The 12,945-nt window shown below is 56.3% G+C and overlaps 1 protein-coding gene across 1 annotated transcript; it reads right to left on the bottom strand.

Moving 5' to 3' along the window:
- Window positions 1–1,413: 1,413 nt before the first annotated feature.
- On the bottom strand, window positions 1,414–12,657 carry Phyhip (phytanoyl-CoA 2-hydroxylase interacting protein). The gene is made up of 5 exons (XM_046447886.2): window positions 12,100–12,657; window positions 8,508–8,701; window positions 7,114–7,288; window positions 5,152–5,269; window positions 1,414–3,511 (listed from the first exon to the last, which is right to left on the bottom strand). The coding sequence occupies exons 2-5, from the start codon at window positions 8,670–8,672 to the stop codon at window positions 2,977–2,979; spliced, it is 993 nt and encodes a 330-aa protein (XP_046303842.1). The 5' UTR covers window positions 8,673–8,701; window positions 12,100–12,657; the 3' UTR covers window positions 1,414–2,976.
- Between the last annotated feature and the right edge of the window lie 288 nt (window positions 12,658–12,945).

Raw genomic sequence — 12,945 nt, forward strand, 5'->3', positions numbered from 1 at the left:
AAGGAAGACTGAACCCAGAGCCTCTGGAGAAATCTGAGCACCAAGATCTGTCCTGTGGCAGGAGGGTGCACCCCAGAGTCTCTCCCCAACCTTGGAATCCTAGGCTAAAGTGCCGCCCACTGTGTCTTTAAAAATAAGCCTCCAAAGCATTCGTGACTCCACAGCACCCCCTGGAGTTTTTCAGTAACTAGCACAGCCTTGGCTAGCTGGCAGAGGTGTAGAGGGAACCTTAGGGCCACGTGTCTGAGACCACCCCACCTGTATATTACTGTCCAAGGGGCCTCCTGACATTCACTAGGGAGGCAGGCCCAGGACAGTAAAATGGGAAGATTCATGTTTCTGCATCAAATCCTGGGCACTGTGACCTATGGGTGCATGACACGGCATCCCTTTTAATTTCCTGTGTCTTAGTCCCTTCATCTGTTAAGTAGGAATGGCATTGTCTAGGTCCATTGTGTGGACTAACAGGGCTGATGTGCGACGCGGCCCATCCCCTGCCAGCGCGCCCTGGGCCTCAGGAAGCGGCTGCCGTCCTTCAGCTTTCCTTCCTATCCTAAAGAGACCGTGGTCCAAGGCCGGATGACACATGTGAACCTGGCCCTGACTCAGGCAGTGTTGGTGAGATGCCTCTCTGACTTTTCTGGATCGGCTCCTCTCAGCCAGGACCATTTTAATAAGTCCATAATAATAGACGCAGAGGTGACTCAGATCTGCAGACGAGGAGCCCTGCCGGTGGGGGAAGGGACACCCCTACTCTCAGGAGAGGGAAATCTAGTGGCATGGCAGGCTGCAGCAGCCTCAAGGGCTTCAGTGGGGGCCCCAAAGCCCAGGGACCTTGGTAAGGCCTCCAGATGACCACAGGTCTTCCTCTAAGAGGCCCCAGCTTCCCTGGGGAAGCATAGGGTGGACCCAGATGACCTCCAAGTTCCCTTCCAAGCTGGAGATGTGGTGATGCATTCTGAACCCTGCTGCCTACAGGAGAATTGGGTTTACCCTTGGCACAAACTCCAGTAGCCTGTCCTGGTAGGTGGAGTGGGGGGCATCCCCATTTGAGCTCCTCTGTGGATAGTGCAGTTTACCCTCTCCTCCCCACCCACCCCAGGGCCCAAGAGAGGCACCTGTGCTCTCCGTACCCCAGGTGATGGTATCAGGAAGTGGGGCTCAGGGTGGGGCCTCATGAATAGGATTAGCACTCTTATAGAAGAGGCTGAAGAGCTTGCTCGCCCCTCCCACCATGGCAGGACAAAGGTGGAAAGATAGCTGTCTGTGCCCCAGAGAGCAGCCCTCACCAGCACCCAAACTGCTGCTGACTTGATCTCGGACTCTTCAGTCTCCAGAAGTGCGAAAGGAAATTTTCTGTTGTCTCTAAGCCACCTGGTCTCTGGTCCTTCTATATGGCAGCCTGAACGGATTAAGGATTAAGACAGGCGGGGCCCTCTGGCCATGGTGGTTTATTGATGCACATCGCAAGCACAGCACAGGCGCCCAGGAAGGACACGGAGCCAGGGGAGGGCAGCAGGCCACCCCCACAGCAATGCCGTCAGCACAGGGGAAAGGGCCTGGGGTCCCATGTCCTCTCCTTCTCCACACATTTCCCAGAGGCCCCAGAGCTCCTGACCCGCCCTGAGGAGGGAGCTGACTGCAGCACTCCCCAGAAGCTGGCCATCCACCTGCCCCTCACTGAGGTATGGCCTTGTTGGCCTGTCGGCCCTCTGTTCTTCATTGCAGAAATCAAGCTGTTCATCCATGTCCCTGTCACTTCTGCAAGAGTCACTGAGGCTGCTGTCCATGACCTCTGCCAGAACCTCCCCTTTTCTCCAATGTTTTGCTTGTCGTGGGGAGTCCACCTCTCCACCCCCATGCCCCATACAACAGCAGGAACTGGGGAGAACGCAGGGAGCCCAGGGGGGCCCTCACCACGGCCTCCTGGAGAAGTGGCCAGGAAAGCAGACAGGACAGGAGGTGGCTTATGAGGTGGAGTGGCAGAACCCACAGCCTGGGTCACACACAGGCACAGGACAGTCACGGCACCATGGCAGAGCGAGCGAGTGAAGCGCACAGCCAGCTGGGGTGCCAGGGCGCGGCAGGCGACCTTCAGTTCTTCAGTCCCATGTCAAGCCCCACTAGGCATGGGGCAGCCTGCTTCCGGCTGGGAAAAGGGTCTCAGGGGTCTGTCCCCCCTCCTCGACCCTGGCAGCTGCTGTTCCAGACCCCAGCGTTCTCTGAGCAAGGCAGAAGGTTTGCTGGGGAATGTGCCATCTCCACACAGAAGAAAGGAAAATCCCAACAGCCCCGAGCCCCCAAAGCCAGGAGAAGAAAGAGGGCCCCTTTTTAGAGCGTCGAGGACATACGAGTGGGAGGTGGAGGAGGGGAAGGACAGCTCTCCCATGCAGGAAGAGGGTTATTTAGGGCAAGGAGCAGCTAGGGTGTGACAGCGGTGCAGGCGGCTACTTATAGGAAGGAGGGAGGGGGCTGGCCTGGACGGTAAGCCCCCAGGCCTAGTTCCGTAGGGAGGGGGCTTTCTGGGATGGCCCTGAGTGGGGGGGGCTAAGAAGGAGGCGCCCCACAGCTCTCTGCATCTCCCTGGAGGCGGCCAAGCTACACATGGGCTTGCTTCCCCAGAGATGCTTCCCCAGGAGAGCCTGGGAGGCGGGCAGGACCCTGGGAGGTGGAGGCCTGGATAAGGCAAAGAGCCAGAATGGGAAACGAGAGCAAAGGGGGGGTTCTCCAGAAATCCAAACCACCCACTGGCCTACCGAGGCTGAGAAGCCTTCCCGAGAACACCAGGCCTGGGGTTGGCCACGCTTACCCAGAGGACCACCATCGTTGCCTCCAATGCCAAGGGGTGGGGGAGGGGCTAGTGGATGGAGCAGAGGGAGCAGGGGGGCAGGGAGAGAAAGCCAGCTCCCTGAGCCTGTGCCACCCACCTCCACCCTCCCGTCAACTCTCCCCAGCCCCTCAGCCCCCCGGGAGTCCCTAGCGGCCCACACTGATGTTGCAGGTCTTACAGCTGGGGTCTTTCTTGGCGTCGGCAGTGGACAGACTCATGAGCTGGTGCCCGCTGATCTCCCCCAGGGTACCCAGGGACAGGTCAACAGGCTCGGTGTAGATGATCTCCAGGATGAGGTCCTGGGCATGACGGAAGACCAGCTCCCCGTCCTCCACGCTGCAGGTCAGGAACTTGTTGCAGGCAATGTCCAAGAGGGGCAGGCGGTCGCGGCAGAAGCGGTCCCCCAGGGAGCCCTTGGGTGCCAGCACCAGTATGGCGTAGTGGTAGGCTGTGTACATACAGTAGAAGTCCGCAAAGTAGAGGTTGGTGCTGGGGTTGAAGAGGCGTTGGGCAGGGATCTGGAAGCGCCAGCGGCCATAGGGGGAGTCCTGGGGGGGCTGGCCGGTGTTGAACTCGGTGTTGCAGCTGAAGAAGACCCCGTGCAGCATGCCGCTGGTGGGCGAGCCGTGGCTACCGCTGTTGTCCTTCAGGTAGGGCTGCAGCATGTTCCCGCAGTGGGTCCTGCCCACCCAGGAGAAGCATCAAAGGGGAGAGACAATGCCACTGGTTAGCTGCGATGAGGCTTGGCTGCTGGTTCCCAAAGCTCCCCCCAGCCAACAGCTTCCACCAGTCACAAATGGAACATTCCAGAATGCAAGCACAAGGAGGGCTCTGGAGATTAGCTCATGCAGCCTGCTTCTTCCCAGCTGAAAACCCTTCAAAGCGGCTTGATGGAGATTAGCAAGTCCCCTCAAGAACTGGTCTTTCTGGACTCATTGCTGCCTCTGGTACCTGCCAACACCCCACCCCCACGGGGGGCACCCCCAGCCATGGGCTCTCTTCCTTCTATACCTCTGCAGGGCTGTTCCCTCTGCCTGGCTGCCCTTCCCATCTTCCTCCACCTGGCTTGGCAATTCCTAATCATCCTTCAGGGTCCAGCACAGGGCTTCCCTGTCCTCCTCTGAACTTCCAGAAACATGAGGTACTTGCAATTCAATCAAGATTTGGCTACCTAGTGTGCTCAGGACACTGACTTTTGCTCAATGATTACACATACTTATGACATTAAATCCTTCTATTCTATTTCTCAGACAGACTCTGGGGTTATTAAAAAGATGGCTTGTGCCTTAGTCTTTATATCCAGGCTCCTCGTAAGGAGCTTGGCACACAAGGGTGCTCCCTGTCTCTCTCTTCCTGGCTGGTAAAGGAGTCCAAACCAGACCACGGCCTCTCTTTTTAATCCAAATAACAAAGGCCCCAAGGTCCCCATTGCACTGGGTAAGGACCAAACACCTACCCCAGCTGCCTGTAAGGATAAAGACAGTAATGGTGGAAATTCACCCCCTCCTGGCTTAGAAGGACATGGACTTGGAGCAGTGTGCTCAGGCATGGGGGAAGGTAGACTAGTCCTGTCCCACCACACTCTCACTCGGTCCTGGCTGCCCTGAGGGACAAGTGACTTTCTGGCTCAACTGGTCAACTGAGGCCCCCCTTGGCCTCAGGCTCTTCATCTGTACACTGAGGGTGTTGGATTGGACCATCAATTTTCAAACACTTTTGGACTACAGAACCCCTCTTTTTTTCCCCAAAGATAAGTATACATAGATGGGTCATAGGCTCATAAAATTGAGGCTGCTCTGCTGGACAACAGGTTTAGGGCCTACTAAGCCCCACCTCCTGATTCCCCCTTACACCAGCCCCTCAGCAGCATCCTAGGATTTCCCAAGGAGCTTCCCTGACTCCTTGGCACCCAGCTTAACCAGCCAGCTGGGCTCTCCCCAGAGCCCTCCATGCTCAGGTCTCTTTCATTTTGCGTCGTCCTCGTCACCTCCTCTGTGATCCCAGGCCCTGAATTGGATAGACCTATGGTGACCTATGGTGGTAGACCCCAGTGAAGGAACCGTCCCAGGGTGGAAATCAAACCCAGACCTCATTTACCCGGGCTTGTTAGCATGGTGCTCTGCCAGGTGGCCCCGTCCCGGAGTCCTCGACCTTCCCTGAATCCAATCCCAAAGTAGCAGTCACTTCTGTGATATGAGGGCAGGGGGCCCTGGAAGAGGCTCTAGCAGCCTAAGATGACCTGGACAGCCAGGGCAGCAGGCAGAGGAGCTGGAGGAGGAAGGAGAGGCCTGGCAGGCCTGCGGGGGCCACAGCCACCCTACCTGGCATGCTGGAAGTACTCCTTGTGATGATTGCGGTAGAAGACAGAAAAGCGGAGCATACGGCCAGCGATCTGCTCAGCCTTCTCCTGCAGCTGGGCCAGGTGTTCCTTGGCATAATCTGCAACAGTCCGGGTTGGGCGAGGTGAGCCGAGGGCCAGCTGCAGGGTCACCGCCTCTTCCTCTCCCCCCACTCTGGCCCAACCCCCAGCATGCTCACCAGTCAACCTCTGTCTCCTGGAGCAGCAAGGGGACCAGACAGGCCCCAGCAGCAGCTTGGACTCAGATGGGAACAAGCCAGCTGGCTGCAACTGGGAGTGTGGAGAGCTGCATGCTGTCTATCCTTGTCACCTCTGCGTCCTCGCTACCAGAGGCTCAGGGTTCCCTCAGCCCAGAAAAGGCAGGATGCCCTGTTGTCATGCTAGGGGCCTCAGGGGCTTTCATCCCAGGCCATGCTCACGTGAAAGGAGGACCAACAGGAAAAGAGGGAGGAAGGCAAGGTCCCTTGTGGAGGGCCCCCCAAATCCAGCAGGTGGGCGAGAGGCTATCTCCACCACCCGTGTGAAAGCCATTATGATGACAAGTTGGCATGAAGAATTGGAAAAGTAAGCCCAGGCTCCATAAACAGAATGTTTAGGCAGAACAGAGGCTAGGACACTGGCTGTCTGCTTGAGTCTTTCAGGAGAAACAGAAGCTGGCACCAGGAGAGGATAATCGAACCTTGGGTTTGGGCCTGGGGCTCTGGGGCACAGTCAGTCTGCTGCCAGGCTGGACAGTGTCTTGGTACTAATTAGAAAAAGGTGCCCTTTCCTCATTGCTGATGCATCACTGGTCAGGGCGCTTGGTTGGCAAGAGAAAGGGAGACTGGACTGCAGCCATCTCCAGCTCCCCAGTTTGAACCAAACTCCCATGCATGTGCATTTCTGAGAAGGAGCACCTCCCTAGAGTAGGTTTGCAGTGGCTCAAGGAGACTTGGGGCATAGACCTTGGCAGAGGATGGAGCCAGCAGCCTTGGAGGCCCCAGGGCAGAGAATGTTCCCTGTCCCTTCCTTGTGATAGGAGAGCAATCTGGAGCAGTTCTCACATGGACACCAAAGGGATAAAATATTTTGGGGCAGATCTTGGGTCATCAGTGGCCAAGCACACACAAGCCCAGAGTTGGTTTATGCTGGAATTTGCAAGGTAGGTTCTACTAAGAGAGCTTGCAGGGACCATTTTTATAGGCTTAGGGGAAACTCAGAAAAAGAAAAATGTGATTGTCCCATTAAGTGTCCATTGATGGATCATTGATAAACAAAATGTGGTCTATCCATGCAATGGAACGTCAACCAGCCTTAAGGAAGAAGCAAGCGATGACACCCTACAGCCTCTGTGTACCTAGAGAAGATCCCACTAAGAGAAACAAGCCAGTCTCAGGTGAAAAAATTCTGGATGATTCCACTTATCTGGGGCACCTAGAGGAGTCAAACACCATAGCGGGAGAATGGAGAATGGCGGTTGCCAGGGCTGCGGGAGGGGAACGGGGAGTGACAGTTTAATGGCTGTAGAGTTTCGATTTTGCAAGATGGAAAGCTTCTGGAGAAGGCTTGCACAACATGGGATATACTTGACACGATTGCACTGCACACTTCGAAAGGGTTAAGATGGCAGACTTTCTGCTACGTGTGTTTTATGATTTTTTTTTAAAACTAGGCTGCGTTCAAGCCAGAAAAGTAACTCCATCCCTTTACGGAGGTGGCATTGCCTACAGGAATGTGGGGACGCCTGTCTCTCATTAGAGAAAAGACAGGCTCTGTAAGGGAAGAGGAGGACCCTGCCCACATGTGACCTCCCTCTGGCTGCAGCCTAGTGCCCAGGGCACAGCAGGCATTTGCAAGTGTTTTCTGGATGAAGACCCCCCTCTTGACCACCACTGAGCCAGATGTGCCAAGGAAGCAGGGCAGTGATGTGACCGCACAGCCTCACCCCCTGTACAGAACTCCACCGTCTCGCTCCAGCCGGACACCAGGTACTCCCCATCGCTCTGCTTCACCGCCGTCTGCACCGCCACACTGTATTCTGTGCGGGGGCTCAGAAACCAGTGGCCTCTCACTGTCATGGGCAGTGGCACCGCCTTGGCCACGAGCTTGGTGGGGACGTCCTGAGAAGGGAGATACAGATGGAGAGCCAAGGGTCAACCTGAGGGCCACACCCAATCTTGACATTCTCCCAGAATCCTACTCCCGAGAGGGCCTCCTCTTCCTCCTGGGGAGGGCCCTTCTCGGGAACACAGGGGCTCCATGTCCCGGCTACCATTTTCCTGCAGAAGCAAGCAGAACCACAGAGGCTCTCCAGGTCTCTACTCTCCTTACATCCCCCTGGTGCCCTGTTCTCTTGGGAACGGAGGGAGAAGGCCACTTAGGAGAATGCCTCAAAGTTGAAGGCGGCAAGACCTTCATTTTCGAGGGAGACTTCGAGAGCTCTGCACACTGCAGTGCTGTCTCCACGGCAACGGCAAATGCTGAGAAGCCAGGGAGGAAGGGAAAATATGCCTTATTCTTTGGGGGGGAGGGTTAAGGGGGTGGTATTGAACATTCACATCACCGTGGCAACTGGCCTGCCAAAAGACACCCAGATCAGGAGAGCCAGTTCCAGAGAGAGAGAGAGAGAGCGCGAGAGAGCGAGGGTGAGTAGCCCACACTGCTGCTGTCGTCCTGAGAGCCAGCTTCTTCCCACCTCACTCTCCCCTGCCCCTCTGCCAGCTGGAGGAGATGAGAGGCTTCCTCCCACCTGCCCCATACGGGCTTTTAACCCAAGCAAAGGACACACCCTCGAGGACCCTCTCACAGTCCTTTTCTAGACCAAGTAAACAGTTGGGCAGCGGGCAGGTGAGGGACAGAGAAAATGACAGGGGCCTAAGGGAACATCAAGGACCCAGCAAAAGGGGACCTACTGAGGGTCCCACTGCTCACGTAGTCAACAGCAGGGCTGCACCTGAGCCCAGGGTTTGTTGGAACCTGAGATGTCATCCCCACATATGATGTCCTCGGCCCCATCCCACCAGCCCAGGGTACTCTGCCCGACTGAAGTCCCAGTCATGACGCTGATAACAGCATTCACGCTGTGCCAGGCATCGTGCCAAACACCACGCAGACATTACTCATGGAATCCTCTCGACAACCCTGGGAGGCGGGGTGTGATGATTCCCTCTTCACCAGGAGAGGAACTCAGGCTCAGAGAGGTCAAATCACTTTCCCAAGATGACGCAGTAAGACTTTGGATTTTGGTTGGACTCCGACCCCTTTCTCTATGCTACCTATTATCCTGCCTCCTTCAGGAACAGAGGTGGGGAAAAGCACCCCTGGGCACCCTCGACTCACCCTGTGCTTGAACTTGTTGGAGTTCTTATTCTCCTTCTTGTTGAGGTCAATGAAGTAATGGGTGACTCTCTCCAGGTCACTGTCCTCCATGGCCCAGGAGATGCGGAAGGAGTCGCAGGTGATGTTGTTGATCTCAATGCTGTGGGGAGTGGACAGCAGCTCCATGCTGCCCTCTGGTTTGGCTCCTGTGGGGACTGAGAGCGAGGGGAAGGATCAGCACCTCCTTCCCACCACGGAGCTTTCTGGAATGTGCTGCTCCCAACATCCCTTGAGAAGTGGAGCCTGAGAATACATCGAATGCCCCTGCCCCATAGATCTGATAGGAAAGATTGCATGGGAGGACTGGAGGGCAGGGACTCAAGGTGGGCTGGATGTCTCTGGGGGGCTCTTTGCTCTCCTCCGAGGGTCTGTGGAGCAGAAGGTACCTGACAGGTGGCAGAGGCAGTGGGAATGCTACAACGCTGGGCAGGGACAGATTTATAGCAGATGGAGCCGAGGAGGGAGGGGGCCCCAAGCCAGCAGGCGTGAAAAGAGAAAGGGTGGGGGTGGAGAGGATGGGAAAGAGGCAGGGGAGGAGAGAGGAAGCACCTGCTGAGGGGACGAGGTACGAGGAGGGGACAGGGGACGGAGAGGAGAGGACAGAGGCTGGTAGCAGGCCCGGCAGCCAGGAATCCTCAGAGGCCAAGACCCTGCGGCTCAGGCCTCTCTCCTCCCTGGGGACAATTCAGTGAGGGCCCCCACAGCGCAGGCCTGAGAGGACACTCAGGTGCGTGTGGATCCACCCAGGGTGGAAGGGGCAGCGTGGATCACTGCCTGCTTCAAGCTCTTCTTTCCACCCATGACTTTTTTGACACTCTCTTTTGGCTGATCCTCACTTGACTCCTTGAATAATTAATTATGTTTCAACACTGATGTCTATTGGGGGCCGACACGTACTACATTTCACAAACGTTATCTCATGTGAGACTTGCAATAGGTGTGTGCTATGATTATCCCCATTTTACAGACAAGGTAACTAAGGTTGGGGTGCTAGCATCCCAAGCCACACAGCCAGCAGATGATTTGCACTCTGGAGGCCAAACACTTTATCATTAAGGGTGAGCTATAGTTGCATCCGTGTGTGTGTGCACACATACATCACATGTGTGTGACACATGGCATGTGCATGACATATGGCCATGCACAGGGCACATATGTTTTTGCTCTTTATTTTTCCTCTTGTTGACTTTTTTCCAAGCATGGCATTTTCTCTCACCTCCCTCTTTTACTCCTCCAGTTCTACCCTGACATCTGGCGCCCTTTGGGCATGAAAGGACTATACCAGGGTCTCTCACCTGTGCTTTAACTGAGAAAAGCTGACTGGCTTTGTCTATGTCCTGACTCACCTGGACTCCCAGAAACAGGCGGGGAGGAGAGGATGCAGATGTGGGTGGACTTTCTCCAGAGCATCCAGCCTCACACTTTCCAGCCCAGCATCCAGCACACCCTCATGCCACCTCCTCCTCTTTTCTCTTCCCTCTTCTTCTCCTCCCCTTGCCTAGGAGCTAGGGTGAAGGCACCTTGTGCCTGCAAAATTCAGGTACTTTTATTTATAGCCTACAGAAGATCCAGCCCACACTTTCCCATCAATTAAGCCTGTTCCAGAGCCTGGCACCTCTAAATTAACCTGTGGGCTGCCTGGGTGACAGGTATAGAAGGAGGCTGGGGTTGATGGCCCTTACCTGCCCTAGGTGTCCCTTGTCCTGTTTCATCTTAGTCTCCCTCTAAAGGCAAATGCCAATGGCTTCACATAAAGGGAATTATATGGTAAATAAGCATGGAAGTGATGCTAGGTTCACCCCAAAATAGAACAGATGGGATCGGGTGTCTGGAAACAACCCCACAATAATAAACCTGTTTGCAGTTGTGGGGACAGGTGTGGCGCAGTGGGGAGTTACCAGCTACCCACATCCAAGCTGGAAGCTCCCAAGGAGACACGTGTGTGCCTCTCACATGCACACACACAGGCACCCACGCACAGGAGCACAGACACACTCCCACCTGAGAAGCCCTGAGTGGCTCCCCCTGGCAAGGGAAGCAGCCTGCACCTGCTCCATGAGTGGGCCCCTGCTCCTGCCTGATCTCTCCTCCCCTCAGACTCTTCCTATAGGTAGGGGCAGCTGTGGGGGCTCGGGGCCCAGGACCTGGCAGCTGCTCATCCCTTGCTCTCTCCAGTTTTGGGAGAGCTGGCATGACTCCCCCGCCCTGACCTGCAAGAGTGGCAGTGACTGACACTGGGAGAACACGCAGCTAGGGTGGCCCAAGGTGGGCGTGAACCCAGCCTCTCTATGTCCAGCTGCTTGGGGAAAGGCAGGGTGTGAGCGACAGGTCGAGGCAACACCCTAGAAACACCCACTCTCCCATGTGAATCCACCCTGAGGCCAGCATGTACACACCCACACACAGGCGGGCGCTCATGCACGCACGCACACATGTGCCAAGGGTGCCCACCCACCCCTGAACACACCTCTTCAGTCCTCCTCACTCCCACAGGCTCACCTATGCACTGAGGCACCTTCCGCCACCTTGCACACTCTAAGATGCCCCTCCACAAACTGTCACCTTCCTGCAGTCCCCACACAGGATCTGTCCACAGGCTCCTGCACCCCCACAAGCATGCACCCCTCTTCACAGCCATATTTGGGGAAGAGAGGAAGCTGCCGGCACCAACATGCATGTATGCCACCTCCCCAAGAAGGCATGCAATCCACATGCCTGCCTGCATGCCTGTACGCATGTACATTTGCACCCACGTCCAATCCCCCCCATTCTGGTATCCTTCTAGAATCTCATAGACACAGACTTTGAAAGCATATTTTGCCTCTGATCACACTTTGCCAGTCTGATCCCTCACACGCCAACAGGTTTGTGCACCTACGCAGGTCTTCCCACAGACCACGGTTTCTGCCCACACTTTCCACCTACCCACCTCATTCTGCTTTGGAGTTGCACTTCCCCACATAGAAACCGCCTGGTTGCATACGCCCCCCCCCCCAATGTACTTCCACCCACATGACAAGTGACATGTCCACCCCCTAAATACACTGCCTCACAGGGCCCTCACCCACATATACCCACAGGATACTCAGATAAGCCCCCCCACACACATGTACCTCACGCGTGCAAGAAAGCTGGGTTCCTAGACATGCCACAAGCCGGTGGAAACCCCCACGCGAGCAAACTACGCACAGACCTATCTACGCAAGCAAGCCTCCATCCTCCTCCCAAGTGCGCACACATGTTGGCACACACTGGTGCCCCTTCCCCATGCCCATTCAAAGAAGTCACCAGCATGCCAGAAGGAAAGCTCCCCCACCCCGCTGTCCCTGTTGGCATAGCTGACTGCAGTAGAATGGTCACGGGGTAATTAACTGTGTCGCCCCAGAGACTGGATCCAGCTGTTAAGTCCTTTGCCAAAAGCCTGGGGGAAAGGGGACAAGGTCGTTGGCCCAGCAATCCAGGTGGGCATCCCGAACAGTGGCAGGACCCTGGAGCTGCCAGCTCCCAGCCTTTCAGATAGACGTCAAGATGGTCTGGGAGGAAGGGCACTCACCTGGCCTCACGGGGCTCTGCGGAGCAAGACCTGGCAGAGAGGGAAGGGAGAGATCTCTGTGGACGAGCTCCCCAGGCAGGGGACCGGCAGCCGGACTCCTGGGTCACGGGCAGCCAAGCGCGCGCGCTCCTCTCCCGGCTGCCGAGGAGGTTGCTTCCATGCCCCGCAGGCAGCTCCTGTCTGGCTCTGCAGCGAAGCCCTGCTGCCCCTGGTGAGACGCTGTTCCCAGCCGAGGGAGCGAGCCAGCACAGAAAGAGAGGCAGGAGCGAAATCAAAGCAGCGTGGAGGAGAGAGAGGCAGGGAAGGCGAGAAAGAAGGAGAGAGCCAGACCGAATCTGGCTCCACCAATGGGATCAGTGGCTGCACAGCGTCAGGTGATAATAAGCAAGCTCGGTCCCTGCTCGCCGGGGCTGGTGGGAGGGGGAGAGGGCAGAGGGTCTCCCAGGGAGCGACACAGATGTCCTTGGAGGCAGCGGCTGCTGCTGCCACCTTTCCCCCATTCTTCCAGGACAAGCCGCCCTCGAAAGTCCCTCCAACACACCCCTACTTGGAAATCTCTGACTTGAACACAGCCCCCAAACTTTAGGATGCTGGGAGAGGGGTGGAGCTTATCCCTGGGGCTTGGGCCCCAAAGCGAGGATTCTGATTGGGGGAAGGGGAAGGAGGCTATGTAAGGGAAGAGTCCAGATGGGCATATGAGTGGGGGTGGCAGGGACCCCTGTCTTCAGTCTGGGTCCACTCCTAAGGACCTTTCTCTGATCTATGGCTCCATTTTCTTACAATTCTACCAAAAAACATATACTTGCAGCCCTGGAGATTCCTGATTGTGCAGGAATCCTCCTGCTG

The sequence above is a fragment of the Marmota monax genome, unplaced genomic scaffold (assembly GCF_021218885.2).
Source record: "Marmota monax isolate L192 unplaced genomic scaffold, Marmota_monax_Labrador192_F-V1.1 WCK01_AAM20220418_F8-fsc00040, whole genome shotgun sequence".
In the NCBI taxonomy this organism is placed as follows: domain Eukaryota; kingdom Metazoa; phylum Chordata; class Mammalia; order Rodentia; family Sciuridae; genus Marmota; species Marmota monax.